The 19,917-nt window shown below is 55.2% G+C and overlaps 1 protein-coding gene and 1 non-coding gene across 2 annotated transcripts in view; both read left to right on the forward strand.

Annotated features, from left to right (window-relative positions):
* The first annotated feature begins 1,093 nt into the window (after window positions 1–1,093).
* RAMP1 (receptor activity modifying protein 1) overlaps window positions 1,094–19,917 on the forward strand; it is a 53,394-nt gene continuing 34,570 nt past the window's right edge. Inside the window, exons 1-2 of the mRNA XM_055291121.2 lie at window positions 1,094–1,233; window positions 18,775–18,913. Coding sequence (XP_055147096.1) covers window positions 1,182–1,233; window positions 18,775–18,913 — 191 coding nt within the window. The 5' untranslated portion in view covers window positions 1,094–1,181. The remainder of the gene's footprint in view (window positions 1,234–18,774; window positions 18,914–19,917) is intronic.
* LOC129488970 (small nucleolar RNA SNORD55/SNORD39) lies at window positions 11,441–11,519 on the forward strand. The gene has a single exon (XR_008659802.1). It is a non-coding gene; the product is annotated as a small nucleolar RNA SNORD55/SNORD39 (small nucleolar RNA).

A 19,917-nucleotide genomic window follows, 5' to 3' on the forward strand; every position in this document is an offset into this window, starting at 1 on the left:
AGCTTACTGCAGGTGGCAGCAGCCTCTCAGCCACAGACTGTTCCCTTTCCTAGGAGGAAACATCGGTCACTCAGCAATGCTGTGTGCTTGCAGCTTCCACCACAAAAGAGACAGCTGTGGCCGCAGCACCAGGGTGGTGATTCTTCCCCCTCCAAGGGCAATGGTGCATTCTTAGCACAAGTATAAATTTACTGTTGCTAAGAGTTCTCGGAACAGGATAATACAAGAAGGAACCACTGCAAGAGAAATCCAGCCACCAGTAATGCCCTGAGAGGCCAGGCCTGTGCCTCCCAGAACCTGCTCCTCCGCAGGCTTCCCCGGCCCATCTCCAGAGCGCCCTCCTCTCACCACTTTACATAAACGAATGTACCCAAGATCCCCCATCAGTTCTCCATGCAGCTGCCAGAGTGCCCCCAAAGCAAACCTCATCTCAGGACTCTGTGGCCAGGCCCTCACAGCCTCCTGCTAGGCTCTCGCTACCTACCCATCAACAGCAAGACTCCCAGGCCATCTCAATCCACCCAAAGAGCCCTGTTCCCTCCAGCCCCACGGCTTCTGTTCACCTGCCGTGCTGTCCCCGCCTCTGCCCACCCACTCATCCTGCAGATCTGGAGCAGCATTCCAGGGCCTGGTAAGTGTGCGCCATTTTGGGTTACTACGGGTCTCGCCAGGCGCGGCGGCGAATTTTGCCCCCCACGCTCCCCAGCGCCTGCACCTGGGCGGAGAGGTAGATAAGGCTGGGAGATCTTAGCCTTTTGCAAGGCAAAACCAGGCAGGAACGCCCAGAACCTCGGAGGAGGAGGAGGGGAAGATCCCCAGGTGGAGACCAAGGTGCCGCTCACGCTGAGTCGTCTAGGAGACCCTCCCTAGTTTAAAAAGTGTTTATTTGCTCGGAGAACATTTCAGGAGGCCTTCCTGGGAGCCCAAATGTGCCGCCCCCCCCCAGGAGGGGCCTGGAGACGCCCGCGCGGCCCCCCTGCAAGGTTTTACCGGCCCTGGGCGCCCCCGGCCCTGGCACCCACCCGGGGAGCCGCAGTGGGCCGGGCTGAGCGGCCGCCGCCTCCCATCGCTCCCGCGCCCGCTCCCGCCCCCGGCGCGTCTCCAACGGGCCCGCGCCGCGGCGGGCTCAGTCCTCAGCGGGGCGCGTGGCGAGCGGACTTGACTCGGCGCCGCTGTGCACCATGGCCCGGGCCCTGTGCCGCCTCCCGCGGCGCGGCCTCTGGCTGCTCCTGGGTGAGTAGGGCCAGGGGTCCCGGCCGCGCTCCCTTCCCCCGGCCAGCCGGTGTCCTCTAGAGGAGAGGAGGGGAGCGGGTGGGGGCAGGCGCCGCGGGCGCACCGATCCGCTACCCTTGAACGCGGGCCGCCCGGGTTCCAGGCGGGAGGCCCCAGGGCACAGGGGAGGCGGAGGGCGCGGACCGGTGTTGCGCTTCTCGCCGGGGAAGCGACGGCTTTGGGGACGTCGGAGAGCGGGCATTCTGGAAAGCGTGGGGCGAGTCAGCCCTGCACACTGGAGAACTTGTTTTCAGAAGGAAAAACAGTACGCGGGGTTCCCCAGCCCCGCACCTCGTTTCTCAGGCTGTGCGCCGCGGTGACTGCCAGCGCAGGCTCCCTTCCCTAGGCCGTCCAGCGTTGCAAAACCTGCAGACAGGCACCTTGCGGAAGACGCAGTGTTCGGGAATCAGAACCACAGACGATTTGTATGGAAATTAGTCAACACTGACAATCTGTCTCATGCAGCGGTTGCTTGTTTGCAAATCACGTCTTTTGCAGAAATGAGGCCAGCCCTTTTCGGGACATTTCCATAGCTTTTTTTCTTTTTTCTTTTTGGTTTGCTTGTTAACTTGGCACTTTTGGCTAATAGAAATTTAAAGAAGGACGGGTCCCTTGGTGAAATGGTGGAACATGTTTGGCTTTCCACTTGGAGGGAGAAGTGGAGATTATCAGCAGCCCCATGGCCACAGGAACTGGCCACACATTCGGCAAGAAATAGTCCTGTTCACTTCCCTTGTCTGTAATGTGTTCCTAAAATGCTAACTCAAGCCCCTTCTAAACCGCTTTGGTTATTGCATTATTCCGTGTAGTTAGCTACCTTTTAACGGAAACTGAATAGGTTACTGGCGTGGGAGAACCCAGTGCCCCTGGGAAGGCCGGAGCAGTTGTTTCTGGTATATGTGGCCTTTCCCCAGAAACAGTGATGTTGGTCAGAGGCACCTGCCGCACAAGACCTCTTTGGCGCTGGCACTGGGCAAGCAGTGACCACCGGCGCTGTTGTTGTAGCTGGGGGAGCAGTTCGTGGCCCAGCGAGGAGAGGGGCCAGGGTTTCTTGGGGGCCATGGATTTCTGGTTCCTGTTTGTAAACCTCTCCAAGGGGTGAGAGATCTGCATAGAATCCTCAGAGGCCGATATAGTATAATCTGAAAGCGGATCTTGCCACTTTAGAGTTTTGGCTGAAGTTACGTGGAAAGCAGAATCTCAGAGTAATTTTATTCTCTCCACTTGGCTTGACATGGCCTTCACTGTTTTCGTTTCCTAAGAAACAAACATTTCTTTGTTAGCAAGGCAGAGAGCTGGGTTGTGGAATATTTTTTACATAAATAACCAAATAAATAAATGTTCTTTACTAGTGTCCAGAGGCTGCACCCTCTAACGCTTGTGTGAATAAAACACTATGTCACCATCACATATAAAGACCTTCCTTGTTTACCAAGAAAACTATTCATGTTCTGCCGAAAGTCCAAAGTCCTGTAATTTTAACATTATTTTGAGTGGCCTGGCTAATGTTATAGCTTGGAAGAACAAACAAAACTTTATGAGGTTATCAGTAAATTAATGTCATTGAGCCCAGCTGTAATTAGTAGAATTACTGAGCACAGGCTGTTGTTTCCTTCCCAAGCTGTAGCACTAGCCAGATCTCCTTGGTGATGAAGATTTTGCTACCCAGAATGGCAATGTGGAATTTTTTTTAAGTACTCTAGTTTACAGGTTTAAGAACTTATCTGTGACAATTTTACAATCAAGCCATTTGTCTTACGTAGTTATTAAAAATCTCACAATCCGGCCAGGCACGGTGACTCACACCTGTAATCCCAGCACTTTGGGAGGCCGAGGTGGGTGAATCACCTGAGGTGAGGAATTCGAGACCAGCCTAGCCAACATGGTGAAACCCCGTCTCTACTAAAAATACAAAAAAATTAGCCAGGCATGGTGGCAGGCACCTATAATCCCAGCTACTTGGGAGGCTGAGGCAGGAGAATCACTTGAACTCGGAAGGCAGAGGTTGCAGTGAGCTGAGATCATGCCACTGCACTCCAGCCTGGGCGATAAGAGTGAAACTCCATCTCAAAAAAAAAAACAAAAAAACTTAGGATCCATATATAGTTGTTTTCCCTCTGAGCATCCTGTGTACTCTTCTGTTTACTGGAGACTCTACATGCATTCTTAAAGGTTTGTGTATAGACACCAAAAAGTTGTTCGTTAATCAGGAAAGGAGGATGCGTTAGAAGCCCCTGATTTTTCGAGTCCATCTTCACTGAGGGAATGCTGGCTGGTGCTGTCACACATGAACTCAGTCATCTGTCCTAGGAAACGCATGCCTTCCTTGGCTGTCATGTGGGAGTTAGGGGTTTTTTTAATGGCTGCAACATTAATTGAAATATATGACTCTATATAAATACAAGGAGAATTGGAATGACGGGGACATCACAGGAAATGCTATGTGACTGCTTCAGATTGCCATGCGGTTTTAAATCTGGACACAGTTCTCATGCCAAAGTCCAAATCTGAAGGATTCTTATTTGCTAATCAACTCAGTGTGTTTGTTTACCCTCTCTGTGTGTTTAGCTGCAGGAAGAAATTTCTGGATTTTTGTCTTCCTTCCATAGGCGCATGCCTGTCAGTGTGCTTATTACCAGTCCCAGGCCAGGGCTGTTGAGAAACATTTATATCCACAGTGCAGATGGTAGATTCAGCTCCAGGAAATGTTTTAGGTATAATCTTTACTTAAGGCTAGTTGGAAAAGTCTGTCCTGAATTTTTTCCCCAGAATACGCCCATTTCATAGCTTCTAATCAGTTACAACTGGCGTCTGGCTGACTGTGTGATGCAGGTGCCATGTGTAGTGTGAATTCCAGTGGAAATGCTGAGCCCAGAGAGTGAAGCCCCTCGGGCTTGCCTGCCAGTGCCAGTGCCCCCACCCCCAACTCAGGCCTAGAACCCCTCTTTCCTGATGGTCTTTGTGGTATGGTGGGCTGGTCCTTAGTGGGCCCTGAGCCAGGCCTGGCCATCCAGATGGTCCCAGGGAGGAGACTGGCCTCAGGCTGGACAGTCAGTGTTCTGCTGGAACCACGGGGAAAAACTGCGTCTTTCCTCCATGCTGGATCTGAGTGGGGCTGCCACAGTCTACCCTGTGAGCCATGGGGGAGCACCTGTCCGTGACATAGAGCACTCCTGATGCCTTTTGAGCCCCCTAGATCGAGCTCATGGGGTACACATTTCCATCATGTGACCCATAACATTTGAGATGGGTGTCTGTCCCTTGCAGGGACGGTGTCTGGTAGACAGCAGGCTCGGGGGCTCCCAGAATGGCATACCTGGGGGACTGTGTGAGAATCCTGCCCAAGAGCCTCCTCCTCCACTGGGGACCCAGGGAGGCCTCCTGAAGTAGGAGGTGCTGCAGCCAGGAAGACAGTGGGAGCTGGGAAGGGGACAGGGGAGCCCGGGCTACAGTGGCCCTGGTGGCTCCAGCAGTTGCTGGACCATGTGCCCACTGCCCCAGCCCATCAGTTTCTTGGTGGCAAATGAAGAGGCAGAGACGGTGCTGCCAGGGCACTGTTCAGTTCCCAGCCTGCCATACCCCCTGCTTACCTCTGACATATGCCACAGCAGACACATGAAGCCCTGGAGGGATGTCCTTGTCCGCAGCCCTCTCTGCTCCAGAACAGGAGGGCCCCCAGCTGGGTGATGTTCCTGCAGGACCTGTTTCTCCTTGGTGAGGAGGGTGCATCAACACGGCCACCGTAGGAGGGCTCCCAGCCCAAACAAAATCGTACTCACTTCACCAAATGATGTTATTGTGTTCAGGAAAAATATTTTTTTTCCTAAGATGGTTTATTTCAGTAATTTCTGGGGCATCCAAAAGGCATCACTTTAACCATCTTTTAAATCACGGGTTGTGGGTGGCTTTGTTGGAGCAGGGTCCAGGGGGACACACTAGCCAGATGTGGCAGGAGTGCAGAACTCTGCGTTCTCAGCTCTCTCAGTGACTCCTCACCGTGCTCCGAGAGTGCTTCACTCCCTCCCATGTGCAGTCACATGGTGGATTCTCTGGGACCAAGAACCAGAATCCCAAAACCCTAGGCCCCGGCCGTCCACTCTGTCCTCCGCCAGGGTTAGCACCACCTCCACCCCTCACAGGGACAACTGCCCAGCCTCCCAGAACCCCCACCCCACCCACCACCCCAGGGACAGGGGGTCTTCCTCTGTGCCCCCAGCAGACCCTCAGGGTACGTTAGTGTCACCCCCACACATGCCATGTTCAGGCCCCCACGCCTTGGCTCCGGGGAGCAGCTCCTAAATTAGCTGAGAGTTCTGGGAAACCCCGGGGGCAGGAGGGGAGGCATAGTGACCTGGCCCGTGGCCTGAGCCAGCTCACTCCAGGGGGTGGGGTATAGCTGGCCCAGGAAGCCCTGCCCCCTGTTCTCCCGGACCACCACGTACCCCCACACGAGTCTCAGGAAGGACTGTCTTGAGTCTGACACCACCTGGGAGGAGAAAAGTCAGTGATTTGCCCAACCATGCAAGTGTTTGCATCATGAGGCCTGCCACTGCTGGGTACCCTGGCCCCAGGCCGGGAGGGGACGAGGCCTAGAAAGCACTGCCTCTTCAGCGGACACTTGGTGACTGACACCCGGGTTGGCGCTCTCTGCTGGGATTTTCTTGCCTCTGGAGGAGACAGTTGTGAGAGGGAAGCGGGGGAGATGGATGGATGAGGGAATGCCGGGAAAGTGCTGCACCGTTTCTCCTGGGAACACCCATCTGCCACCTCACACACGGGACACACACGGTCAGGACTCTCACACACACGGGACACACAGGGTCAGGACTCGGAGGGGGCAGAGGCCAGGGGTGCAGAGCAGCCTGCTACGGTAGGGTGTCCTACACAACCCAGGGCAGCCCTCCCAGAGGATGATCCCACACCAAATGTCCACCGTGCCAAGGTGGGGCAGCCCTGCTGCATGTCAACCATGTAGACATGTGGTGCCACTTAAATGCAACAGGAAATACAACCACGTGATGCAACCACGGAGCAGAGCCCTGAGGAGCAGCGGCAGCACAGTCCAGAGGGCAGAGGGCAGAGGGCAAGGACGGTTGTGCAAAGGCCCTGCTTTTTGGAAGTTCCCGGAAGACTTTTTGACTGAAGCATGGTGGGGAAGAGGGCTTTGAGCCGAAGCTGGTGCTGGAGGAAAGACCCATTCTCTAAGGATTCAGATCTCATTCCTAGGGCAGTGGGAAAACCTTGAAGGACATTAAAGGGGGGTGACAGGATAGAAGGTGTGGTTTAAAGGAGCCCTCAGCTGTGGCCCCCAGCATGGGCAGGAGGCCAGGCAAGGATAGGAGTGGGAGGGTTCCAGGGAGTCCTGGAGGTGAAAGTGATGGACTCCAGTCCCTGGGCCTGGATGCAGGAAGTGAGGCAGCGCTGAGGAATGAAGAACAGCACCGGGCAGAGCTCCTGGGGGAGCAGGGAGGGCAGGGCAGGGGAGAAGAGAGGAGGGGAGGGGAGAGCAGGGGAGAAAAGAGGAGAGGAGGGCAGGGCAGGGGAGAAGAGAGGAGGGGAGGGGAGGGGAGAGCAGGGGAGAGCAGGGGAGAAAAGAGGAGAGGAGGGGAGGGCAGGGGAGAAGAGAGGAGGGGAGGGGAGTGCAGGGGAGGGGAGATGACACCCCAGGCCGCTGCCAGGAAACATGGGAGCCCCAGGCAAACTGGAATTTCAGATAAACAAGGAGTATAAGCCTGTCTCATACAGTATCGGGGACATACATCAAAAACCAGCATTTCTCTGCGATGCAGATTTCGCAAGGCATCTTGTCATTTGCTGCACCTGGCAGCCCCGTCCTCGGCAGCCACATGGGGTTCAGCGTTCCCCTTGGATTCTGAGGGGTGATGGTACGTAGGCAGGAGTCTGTGCAAATCTAGGATTCAGAAAGAGGTATGGCCAAGAGAGGTGTTTCTGGCGGCAGCAGGGCCTGGACGATGTCAAATCCTTGCTTGGAGGGGTGGCCAGTGAGAGTGGGTGGAAACAGGCCCAGGCTCCTTGTGAGAGGCTAGAGAGGACGGCCAGGGAGGACAGAGAAGGAAACGGGCCCCGGGCACCACTGGGCACCTTGACATGATTGGTGGTGGGGGGAGGCAGATGGCAGGGTCCTTTGCAGGAGAGGCAGCAGCGAAAGCTGCCCTTAGGAGGCAGCGAGGAGGTGAAACCGGAGAGCATGCCTGTGTAGGTTTCCTCCAGTGCCTTATGGTTGTAAATACACAAACCTTTGATGCATCTGGAATTTACCTTAATTTCCTAGCAATTTTCATCAGTGGCTAAATATTTGGGGGATTTTCATGGTAATTGCACTGAATGTATTAACTGGTCAGGGAGGATTAAATCAAGACCACCGGCTCAAGAAACAGCGGTCTCTTCCTCCACCCCCACATCTGCATCCAGGCCCTTCCACAGAGATTTCGTTTCTCCTGCAGATGACTCATTCGATGTCTAGGAATCTGGAGCTTTGTGGCCGCTACCGTGAGTGGGATATTTTCCCCCATTTTATTTTCTAGCTGGTCGCTGGGCTAGGAGGAAGCTCGTCTTCTGTGTGTTTGTTTTGTGACTGTTGTCACCCTGTGCCTGTTTTTTATTTTAGTTTTTTTGCTTCCTGCTTGGTTCTTCAGGCCAGTCATAAGGTCACCCGTAACCTAGGGTGGTCCTACCACCTCTTAACAATTTTCCCTGTTTTGTTCTCCAGTCGTACTGTGTTGGAGAGTGACTCACTGCTGAGTAGGGGAGTGACAGCAGCTGCCTTCCTTTGCTGCTGGCGATGGCAATACAAGGGACCCTTGAACAACGCAGGGGTGGGGCGCTGACCTCCCACATGGTCAGAAATTCGAGTGTAACCCTTGACTCCCCCAAAGCTTAGCAACCAATAGCCTACTATGGAGCGGAGGCCTTACTGGTAACAGTATCAGTCCATTAACCCATATTTTGTATGTTACATGTATGTATACTGTATTCTTTTTTTTTTCTTTTTATGAGACTGAGTCTCCCTCTTTTGCCCAGGCTGTAGTACAGTGGTGCGATCTTGGCTCACCACAACCTCCAACTCCCAGGTTCAAGTGTTTCTCCTGCCTCAGCCTCCCCAGTAGCTCAGATTATAGGTGCCTGCTACCATGCCTGGCAAATTTTTGTATTTTTGGTAGAGACGGGGTTTCACTATCTTGGCCAGGCTGGTCTCAAACTCCCAACCTCAAGTGATCCACCCGTCTTGGCTTCCCGAAGTGCTGGGATTACAGGCGTGAGCCCCTGTGCCCGGCCTATACTGTATTCTTAGAATAAAGTAAGCTAGAGAAAAGAAAGTGTTATTAAGAAAATTAGACCCAGCATGGTAGCTCACGCCTGTAATCCTTGCATTTTGGGAGGCCAAGGCGGGAGGATCGCTTGAGCCCAGGGGGTGGAGGTTGCAATGAACCAAGATCACACCACTGCAATCCAGCGTGGGCAATAGAGTGAGATCTCATCTCAAAAAAGCCCACAGAAAATATATATACTTTTCATTAAGTGTAAGTGGATCATCATAAGGTCTTCATGTTGAGGAGGCCAAGAAGGAGGAGCAAGAGGAGGGGTTGGTCTTGCTGTCTCAGTGGCGGCAGAGGCAGAAGAAAAGCTTCATGTAGGTGATCCCCACAGTTCAGAGCCATGTGGTCAAGAGTTAACACCTTAAACCTTCTGTCTTTCTCCTTTGGGGCCAGATGCTTTTTTATTGTATTTTTGTGGGGGTGGGGGCGGGGGTGGGAGGGGGATGGAGAATGCATCTTCTTCCCGTGTGTAAAGTAGCTTTTGTCATGTGAAGGAAGAACCGTTCGATGTGACACAGCAACCTGCCCAGCTGGACATTGCCTGGGCGCTGGCAGGCCACTGGCACTGGCGAGGCTATGACACAGGAGAAGTGGTCAGAGGCTGCGAACCTACCGTGTTTCGGGGATGAATGGAGTGTTCCCTCATTCCTGTGCAGCCTTTTGGCTCACAGGTGTCTGTTGGCCACTGTTTGTTCTGAGTGTGGCTTCGTTCTTCCTGAGTGAGCTTGCTCTGTACTTTCCCTTGGGAGTTTTAGTACCAGCATTGGGTTTTCTTCCCAAGATACAGGTTGTCGACCTTTATTCTTTCCCTGTGTGCTAGGACAGTCAGGATGATGGAAATAAGCAGTTCCTTGAAGATCTAGAGGGTCTTCATTTTCACCTGCAAAACCACCGGGGCCAGGCTCCTTTTCATGGTGCAGATAATTGGCAACGTTTTCAGTATCTTTCTGGTATTATTGGTCCCCTTGGATTTTCTGTCTTTTTTTTTTTTTGGATGGAGTCTTGCTCTGTCGCCCAGGCTGGAGTGCAGTGGAGCCATGTCGGCTCACTGCAACCTTCACCTCCCAAGTTCAAGCGATTCTCCTGCCTCAGTCTCTCAGGTAGCTGGGATTACAGGCACCTGCCACCACGCCCAGCTAATTTTTGTATTTTTAGTAGAGAGAGGGTTTCACCATGTTGGCCAGGCTGCTCTCGAACTCCTGGCCTTAGGTGATCCACCCACCTCAGCCTCCCAAAGTGCTGGGATTACAGGCGTGAGCCACTGCGCCTGGCTGGGGTTTTCTGTGTCTTGTAGCAATGATGTTGTTTTACATTTTTCTCTGAAGTTGTTCATTTTATCCACATATCATTATGTGGACAATTATTTTTCTAATTCCCTCTACATCTGTGAACATTTGTCCTTTTTAGTGCAATTTTGTGAATTCTTATTTTCATGTTATTTCTTGATCAGAATGGACAGTGGTTAATCTGTGATTAGTCTCTTCCTCACTGATTCCCCCCACCCCGCCCCCCCAAAAAAAAAACAGTTCTTGAGTTTACTTACTCTGCACTTTTTCTTGAATGCCTGATGCATTTGTTTTTGTTCTTTCTGGCATGGGAATGAAACGTCATCGGTTCTCTGCTTGGCAGCTTGGCTGGATCCCCTGAGTTTTCCTCTGCCTTGTGCCCATTGTTGATATTTTCTGGATTCTCTGCATTTGTGGTTTCTGTTTCCTCTTCAGAACGTGAACTGTTGGAAGCAAGTTTTTACAAATCTCGGGGGCTCCGGCTCTTTGGTTTCTCTGCCGATACTCATTGCTAGTTTTATTGCACTGTGGTCAGGGGCAGAGCAGGAACCACAACCATGACTTAGTGTGCATTGCGGCTTCTTTCTTGGTCTTGCAAATTTTTCGTGTTGTAAATGGCCCATAAGCCCATGGGAGGAGTGTGGCGTTTTTATGTATCCATCCTAGTCATCATATTAAATTTAATACTTAGGGCCTCCGTATCCTTATTTTCGTCTTCCCCATCCATACGCATTGTGTGAAAACCCTGCGCTGCGTTTGTGACCCTGCCTGCTTTCCCTGGGCATGTGTTGCTGTGTGTTCCTGCAGGGCAGAGGATAGAGAATTCCATATGTCACCCCGCCAGTCACAGCTGCATGGTGACTTCTTATAGCATAACCTCTGTCCCAGTCATTGCTTTTTTAATTTTAATTGCGGTAAAGTATACACCACATAAAATGTACCATCTTACCTATTTTTAAGTGTACAGTGCTATGCCACTAAGCACACTCACATTGCTGGACAACCATCGCCACTATCCATCTCTAGAAGTTTTTTTTCATTTTGCAAAACTGAAACTCTGTCCCAGTTAAACACTAACCCCCTGCTGATTTACCACCTCTCCCAGCCGCTGGGACCCACGATTCTACTTTTGACTACTCTAGGAGCCTGTATAAGTGGAATCATACAGCATTTGTGACTGGCTCATTTCACTTAGCCTGATGTCCTTAAGTTTCTTCCGTGTTGTAGTGTGAATTGGAATTTCCTTCCTTTCGAAGGCCAAATAATATTCCATTGTTATGGATAGACCACATTGTGTTTATCCATTCTCCGTGGACGCATGGGTCGCTTCCACTTCTGGCTGCTGTGAATCAGGCTGCTGTGAACATGGGTGTTCAGATATCTGTGAGACCCTGCTTCCAGTGCCTCTGGGCACATACCCAGGACATATACCCAGATCATCAGGGGGTTCTGTGTTTAATGTTTTGAGGAGCTGCCACAGCATGTCCCTAGTGGCCGTGGCTTGTGCATTCCCACCAGCAGTGCGCAAGGCTCTGGTTCTCAGGGGCCGCATGAGGCCACCTCTGCCACGCTGCAGGCTCCCCGGCACGCCGTGGGGAACCCAGCCTTGGAGAGCCGAGCCGGGGAAGAAAAAATATCTCCACAGCCTTGGCAAAATGTGTTATTTTGTTTTCGACGGTAGCCGTTCTAACGGGATGGAGGAGCCATTCGTTACTTCACAGGTGGACAGCGGCAGCTTTGTCGGGGACAACACTGTGGTTTCTCATTGTCTAGTCTTCTGTCTGTGTCATGTCCCACCACCCACCTTTTGGATGTTCCCCTGAGTCACTTAGCTCTTTGACCTGGTTTAGCATCTGGTTTTCTTGTGGATTTTAGGGACATATTAATGTTGTTTACCAAATCCCAGGGCCTGCCCTGAGGGCCTGGTGACCCTGGGCGGCCGTTTCCCGTCCCGTGCAACTCTGATCTGCAGGATGGGGTGGTGTGGGAGCACCCACGTCCCGTTCTGAGGACTCTCCAGGCCTCCGTGGGGGCGGTAGCAGGGCCTGGCCCATGCGGCGCCCTGGTGCTGCTCACCCGCCTTTCTGGCTTTAAGAAGTATGCTTGGAGCTCATCTAACATCTTATTTTCCATTTTCTGTTTCTTAATAGTTACAGGAGCTTCCTACTTTTTCTCCAGGTCTGTATTTTCCTTGTTCTTCTCTGGTAATTTGGACAGTCAGTTTTTAGTTCAACCTGTGTTTTATTTTATGACCAAAAAAATGAGGATTTCTTGGCTTGTCAACTTCAGAAATGAAGAGTGCCTGTTGACAATGTATAGAATTTTACTGAATGGCAGTCGTGGGCAGGACCAAGGCTGGGGAGGAGGATGGAGGGTGCTGTGTGCAGTCAGGGGTCTCCCACCAGGTTCCCGAGGTTGGAGGTGAGGCTAGAGGCTGCCACAGTTCTCCGAGTGAGGACTTGGAAGGGCCTGGGCATTTCCAGTAAGAGTGGGCAACACGGATGCAAGAGAGGGACAAAGAACTGTGCACAGCACCCCCATCCAGCACAAAGCAGGCACTTCGTGGGGGTAGAGGCTCTGAGCCCGAGAGAGGGGACAGTGGGCTGGAATGCAGTGCTTTGCTGTCTTTGAGGACCAAAATCAGATGACAGGTGGAGGAGAATGTACTTGGTGGAGGCTCTGGCGGGGTAAGCAGCTGTGTGGGTGGGAGAGGAACGACCCGGCCCTGGCCCACGGCCCTGAGGACCTTTCCTCTTCTCGCAACCGCCCCTGCACTGGCTGCTCAGAGGTGTCAGCAGATGGCGGGAGTAGCGGATGGCGGGAGTTTCTCAGCCTGGGCTTGAGAAGTTGGAATGAGAGGGTCTTGCCAGAGGAAGGAGGGCACCTTGGGGCTTCAGCCCGCTGACCCCTAGAGAGACAGGACTTTAGACAGAGCAGGGGCAGGGAGAGGGGAGCTCAGAGAGCTGAGTGCTTTCACTCTAGAGGATGTCAAGTTTGACCTGGAGGGAAGCACTGGGGAGATATCCCGGCCACACAGGAAACGCCAGGCCGTGATTGACACCTCACGCAGGCACTCGCATGCCTGAAACGGACCAGGCCATGCAGGGAGCAGACGCTCACCGGGGACAGAGGCCTCGCAACCCACCAGGGACAGATCGTGGCAACTGCAGGGGCCCTGTTCAGGAGAGCTAGACGTCAGGGAGGCAGGAGCAGGCGTTCCTATGGGCTGGGGAGCTCCGGCTTCCTCCACCGCCCCCCATCCTCCGCCCCCCCGCCCCAACTCCCTTGGGCCCTGGGCACTTCCACGCTCTGGGACAGTCGTCCCCAACTCTCTTGGTCCTGCCCCTGCCAGTAAAATAATCTGGACATGCTCCTCCAGGATTTGCTTATAAATTAGACCCCTGTGCCACTGCGCTATGTGCTATAAAATGTATGCAAAAATAGGCTTCTTTAAGCCCAGGAAGTCAAGGCTGCAGCGAGCCAAGAGAGCGCCAGCGCACTCCAACCTGGGCAGCAGAGTGAGACCCTGTCTCAAAAACAATAAAGAAAACCACTAGATATGGTGATGGTTGTACAACTTAGTGAATTTACTAAAAATCATCGAATTGTCTATGTAAAATGGGTGAATTTGTGGTATATAAATTATCCTTCAGTAAAGGTGTGTTTTAGAAGAGAAAAAATATAGGCTTCTTTGAAAGGAGGGATGCTGAGAATAGTTTACTACAGTGACGACCATCTTTCCACCCTCCTGCGATGGTATCATCCATGCCTTAAGGACGTTAGTGGTTCTTAGCGGGGGCTTCAGGATTGAGTGTGGATCGAGCCTGCGCGTAGATGGACGATGCCAGCCCCTCAGCCAAGGAGGGCCTGGCACGGGGAGGAGAGGCAGCTCGGCAGCCTATTCTCGGCCTGCCCTGGTGCTGCCGGGGGCACCTCGTGCTCTCTCCAGTCCATGCCCCTTTGCAAAAGTCGTCCACTCAGTGACGGTGACGATGGCCACACATCCACTCTCCCAGGGCCCCTGCGCTGTTGGGCATTAGTGTGGGGTGGCCAGGTGACTGTCCAGGTCGTGGGACTCACACGTGCCCAGTGAGAGCCCCCGAAGCCACTCCTGGGAAGCCTGAGGGAGGCAGACACCCTGAGGAAGCCCGTCTGCAGCCGGAGCTCCTGGCCAAGGGCCTCAGAGCCTCCACAGACATGGGCCACCCACAGCCTTTGGGGCAGGTGTTGCGGTCTCCACAAGAGGTCACTGACCTCACCATGCCTCCCACATGTTCTGAGATAAGCATGCCAGGGATCGCATCCAGGCTCTACCACTCCTGGGCTGTGTGACTCTAGGCAGGTTACTTAACCTGTCTGAGCCCCTCTGTCCCTGCCATAATGGTTATTTGCAAGGATTAAATAGGCTAATGGTGGCCAGGCACTGTGGCTCACGCCTGTAATCCCAGCACTGTGGGACGCTGAGGTGGGACGATGCCCAGGAGTTCAAGACCAGCCTGGACAACATGGGGAAACCCCATCTCTACAAAAAATAGAAAAATTAGCTGGGTGTGGTGGCATGTGCCTCTGGTCCCAGCTACTCAGGAGGCTGAGGTGGAAGGATCGCCTAAGCCCAAGGAGGTCAAGACTGCAGTAAGCCATGATTGTGCTGCTGCATTCCAGTCTGGGCAACAGACCAAGACTCTGTCTCAAAATAAAATAAAATAACAGGCTAATGGGTGCAAGGGGCTTAGGCCAGGACTTGGCCTGTGAGCTGCAGCTATCAGCATCCTGAACTGGCTGGTGGGAGGGGAGCAGGGAGGCTTCAGGAATTTCATGAACTTGACCTAGAACCCGACCCGCACTCTCTGTTTAGCCACCACTCCGGCTGGGAGGAGGACAGTGATGGGGTCTGAGATTCTCTCTCTACAAACCTAAAATACACAGCTGCAGAACTGGCCTTTCCTGCCCCATGTGGCACAGACCAAACACGGGCGTCAAGTGCATTTGCTGAGTTTGAGACCCATCAGCTCTGTGCCCCTTGTCTCCTTAGAAAGCCCAAACACCTGATGAGCAGTGTCCAGCGGTCCCCTGTGGGGGGCCCAGCTGCCCCGTCCTTCTGTCCCCACCCTGTCACTTTGCTTGAGGGCCCTCCACCTTTGGGGTGCCTGCTGTGTATGCTCATTTCAGGGGCGCTGTCCTGCTGTGGAGAAGGAAGCCGTTGCTCTGAACTCCCTCAAGCAACACTGAGTTCCTAACTTACGCACAGCTCGAGGGAAGGTTCCCGTCTTAACACGCCGAGTGCTGGGTGAGGAACGCAGCTGTCTACCCAGCAACCTCTGCATGTGGCTTTTTAAAGACATGAGTTATGAATGATTACATTTGCAGTCACACAGAGGAATGGAACCCATTTGGCCCTGAATTGCTTGTTTTAAAACTTTGGCAATTTTATCTTGTTTTAAAACTTTGGTGTTACCTCTCTCTCCAAGGAAAGAAACCACATCAGGCTCATTTAAGAAAAACCCAAGCATTCTTCGCCTGTACCTAAAAAATGAAACTGGTATCCAGATTTGCCTGAACAGCTGCCCCTGGCCTCATCCCAGCTGTGGGACTCTGGGCTCCCATACGGCGGGAAAGAAAGGGCAGCATTGGTCGGGGAGGGCTCTGTCCCTAAGGAGCAAGGGACAATGGGCTGGGTATGGCAGTCCCGCCCCTTGGGAGGCAGAGTGGCTCTAAGAGAGGTGGGGGATGCAGCATCCAGGAGGGACCAGCCCAGAGCCAGGCCAGGGTCAAGGCCACCGGACCAGCTCTGCAGCCAGACCAGGACAGGGGGTTGCATGGGTGGTGGAAGCTAGAACTGGCTGGGCTGCAGGATAGGAAGGCCCAGTAGGTTGGGGGCAGGCAGCTGCTCTGGACAGCCCAGGGGACAGCAGGAGATTGACCTGAATTTGACAGGGAGGGACACCCTGTGGCCGGGGGTGAAGGGACCACTGTCATTGTTTCTGGCCCCTGCACCTGCACTCCCTTCGCTTGTTGGAGACCCCACCAGAAGGAGTAGCTCGGCCTCCACACGGGGACTGGCTCTGCAGGGCGGTTGTGCAGACCCTGCTTCCCAGACCCTCCTGGGGACTTGGGAGCCACCAAGGTCCCTTTACCAGATCCTCCACAGCTCACACCAGCCCCAGTTGGTTTCTGTTGCGTGCAGCCAAGGATCCTGACTGAGGCACAGACGTGCCTGTTCATCTTCATTTGTCCTAAAAGTGGCTCTTCCAAAGCAGGAGGGGAGTCCGCAGTGGTTCATGACCCTGACACCCAATCTTTCCACTCCACGCTGGACAGCCTGAGGCACGCTTGCTTCACTCCCAGGCAGAATGGCCACTGAGAAATCCGGGTATGGCCATCTTAGTTGCTGGCTCATTTGACAAATATTAATGTGCAAAGCTGCTGGGTGCCACGGAGGCTGTGCGCACGAGTCAGAAAGGAGTGGGAGATGAGAGGGCAGCCAAGAGGGTTCTGAGGAAAGAAAGAGACGCTCCACCAGCCTGAGTGAGGCTCTGAGGAAATGGGCTGGGGGGCAGGCTTCCCATAGGTAGGGTCAGCCGGGGGCCTCTTGGAGGACAGGGCAGCGGAGGAGGGCAGGTGGGACTGGGACCCAGGATTTACCATAGAAAGGCAGTGGGCAGGGGTGGGATGCCAGGAGCAGTGAGGGGTGGGGGACAAACTGGGACGATTCTGCAATTGCAGCTGGACAGGCAGCCCAGAATTCCTTCCATGAGTTGAAGAGTCAGTGTCTGAGCCCTCCTGAACTCCTGGAAGCTCCTGGGGCATCACTGTCCACAGTAGGTGGGCTTTCCTAGGGGACATCTTGATGGGGCAGGTGTCGGAAATAGCCCCTTCTCCAAAGCTGCCCTGACTGTGGGTGAAAGAAGCCCCCAGGGTGGGGGGCGCATCCACAGCAGGCCCAGCCGGCCCCAGGGTGCACTCATGGTGCTGGTATGGACACGGTGGGGACTGTGCTGTCGGGAAGCAGCATGGACTCAGGTGGGTACAGAGCCTCCTGAGGTGTCCCCGGGGTGCCGGGGGGAGGCTGTTCTGCCCTCAGCCTTCCCAGGGGCAGATGCAGCTCCCTCTGTGGCCACAAACTCCAATGCTGGGTGCTCATGCCAGGGGTCGAGGGTGGGTGACCCACTGGAGTGAGGTGAGGGGACTCTGTCTCACTTGCCAGCAGGTCCTGTCCTGAGCTCTTCCGAGGGGCTTTTTCCAACTCCCAGCCTTCCATGCAGGCCCGACCGCACCCACATCACTCCCTGGCTTCTTGGGCTAAACATCCCTGATTCAACACACCTGGCTCTTTGGGACCCACTCATGGCCTCGGCCCGGTGCAGGGCTCAGCCTCTCTGGCCAGCACTCTGCTCTCTCTAGCAGCTGTGGACTGGGCCAGTGCCCAGGTGTGCAGTGTGTGGGATCCGTTCACCCTGACACCGGCCACTGGGCCTGGAGTGGTGCTCTGCGACAGCACCCCCACCCCACCCCCGCATGGACACCTGCTCGTCCTCCCCCAGGTGCACCTCCGGGAACATCAGGCCCTTCCCTGTGCTTCCCACCTCCCATCTGGTGCCCAGCCCCACAGCCCCGGGAGCGGCCAAGTGCTCTCTGGTCCATACCACTTCCGGCCATGGGACCTGGGGCCCAGTTCTGAACCCCGAAGCCTCAGTTCCCCCATCCGTAAATTGCTGATCGCAGTCAGATCCACTTTGAGGCGGCCGTGTGTGAAGAACTCCGGGGTGCCCGGAGCATCGGGGCAGCTCCAGTTCCTCTGCGTTTTACTCAGCAGTCCGAGGGGCCCCTCGAGCTCACAACCCTCCCTAGGCCACATGCCAGAGACTGGTACTCCAGAACCCCTCACCCAATCTGCCTGCCCAAGGGCAGCCGCCTCTCCTTGGGTGGGCTCCCTGGGCCCGAGGCTGCAAGGGGCAACTTGGTGTCCTCACTCACGAGGCCCAGGGGGCCAGGCGGTGGGCTGCAGGGGCTGGGTGCCCCCAGTGTCTCCCAGGGCAGCTCTGGCCTCCCGGTGCCAAGCTCCTTCCAGGAATTTGTAAGGGCCAGGCCGGTAGGGGTGGGGCTGGGGGTCCTCCCTGGGCAGAGGATGTGGCCTGAGGGGAAAAGGAGGGGGGTCTGGGGACAGTGGGAGGGCCAGGAGCCAAGCCCTAAACAGGGAATGCAAAGCCCCTGCCCCCAGCTGCCCTACGAGGTGGCCAAGAAAGAGAGGCTCAGCCTGAGGAGGAAGAAGAAGCCTGGTGGGTGGGGACCAAGTGCCATGCTCTCCCCGCCCACCCCCAGCCAGTAGTGAGCTACGGGGGAAATGAGTGAATCCTGATTCTGTGCAGGGCACCGCTGGGCAGGTCACTATTGCTCTGGTGTATGGCTCGAGGCAGGAGGAGGGAGCACAGTTCATGCTTCCATTTGTCAGCTCGGTTCATAGCCGGCGGATATTCAGGCAGGAGATGTGCCTGCAGCTCCCGGGCTGAGGGGCACAGCCCAGCCCAGCCCATCCCCAGGTACCCGTGGAACAGGGGCAGCCAGGGACTGTCTCTGGGCCCCTCTCATGCCGCCCATGCCTGGGGCAGCCCGGTGGCATAATTGTGAGATGGAAAGTGCCCTGGCCCAAGCTGGCACAGGCACTGAGGGCGAAGCCACCCTTAGCAGGCAGGGAGGGCCTTTGCCAGGTCACAGAACGATTGATGAAGAGCGTCCACCTGGAGCCGAAGTCGCCCTCTCCAGGGGTTGCTCAGAGGCCCCGTTCTCGTGGAGCCCAGGCTGCAGGGGGCGGGCGGGCTGGCGGTGATGCCCCTAGGCCTCTGCTGCAGCCCATCACCTCTTCATGGTCATGTCTATTTCAGCCCATCACCTCTTCATGGCCACTGCCTGCCAGGAGGCTAACTACGGTGCCCTCCTCCAGGAGCTCTGCCTCACCCAGTTCCAGGTAGACATGGAGGCCGTCGGGGAGACACTGTGGTGTGACTGGGGCAGGACCATCAGGTGAGTCCCATGGGCCCTGGTGGGCAGGACACGGTTGGGGAGGGAGAGGGGGCAAGCGGGGGAGGAGTGAACCACGTTGGGGCTGTGGAAGATCCTTTCTAGACCCCGGAAGGGTTCTTCCCCCGGGGTGGGGGGGGCCCGGGATGAAGACAGAGGAGGGGGCCAGTGGCAGGTGGATGTGAAGAGTGACGGTGGGAAGAGGCCACGTCCTCACTAATCTGGTCTGGGGACAGAGGGTTCAGACTGGGCCATGTCCAGCCAGAGATGCCCATGCCCTCTCCAAGGACAGGAGGATGACTGAGAGTCGGGTCTCGTGCCCAGGGTGGCCGGGTCTCTGACTGGAGCCTGGTTTTAGGGACATCCCTGCTGATTCCCTCTGTCCCTGCGGTCAGGCCAAAGCTGTCCTTCCTGGCCCCACCCTGTCCAGAGCTCAGAGCTTCTGGTAATGGAGCAGGCTGTCACCACCCACAGCCCCCAGCAGGACGGCTTCAGCCGAACCCTTCCCCCACCTGGCCCAGTCCTCCTGCCCAAGGGCCCTTCTTCCCGCTTGAGGGGCTCCCTCATTGCCTCCCTCAGCCTCCTGGGTGCTGGGCCCCCATCAGAAGGCCTAGGGATTCTCCCCAGCAGGCCCAGGCTCCTCTGCCTCCAGAGGGGGGATCAGAACTCCGCATGTCCGCGATCGACTTTCGAGTCCTTCTTTCTACCTCCGTGGGAGGCGCTGGGGTGTCCTGGGGCTACAGTGGGTGAGTGGTGGGGTCAGCAGGGCGTGCGTGGAGCTGACAGCCACTGCCTCCCTGCCATGCGACCTTTGCACAGAGATCCGTCTGTAGGTTGACTGCGCAGCGCAAGTCCTGGTGCCCCACCGACGACAAGCGCTTTCCCTAGTGCCTGAGAGAAAGGGAGCCCTAGGGACCGGTGGGGAGGGCCAGGGGCAGGGAGGAGGCCCTGGGGAGGGTCTTCACGGAGGAAAGGTTGCACGAAGGTCACACACGAAGAGTACATGT

This window comes from Symphalangus syndactylus, chromosome 8 (assembly GCF_028878055.3).
Source record: "Symphalangus syndactylus isolate Jambi chromosome 8, NHGRI_mSymSyn1-v2.1_pri, whole genome shotgun sequence".
Taxonomy (NCBI): Eukaryota; Metazoa; Chordata; class Mammalia; order Primates; family Hylobatidae; genus Symphalangus; species Symphalangus syndactylus.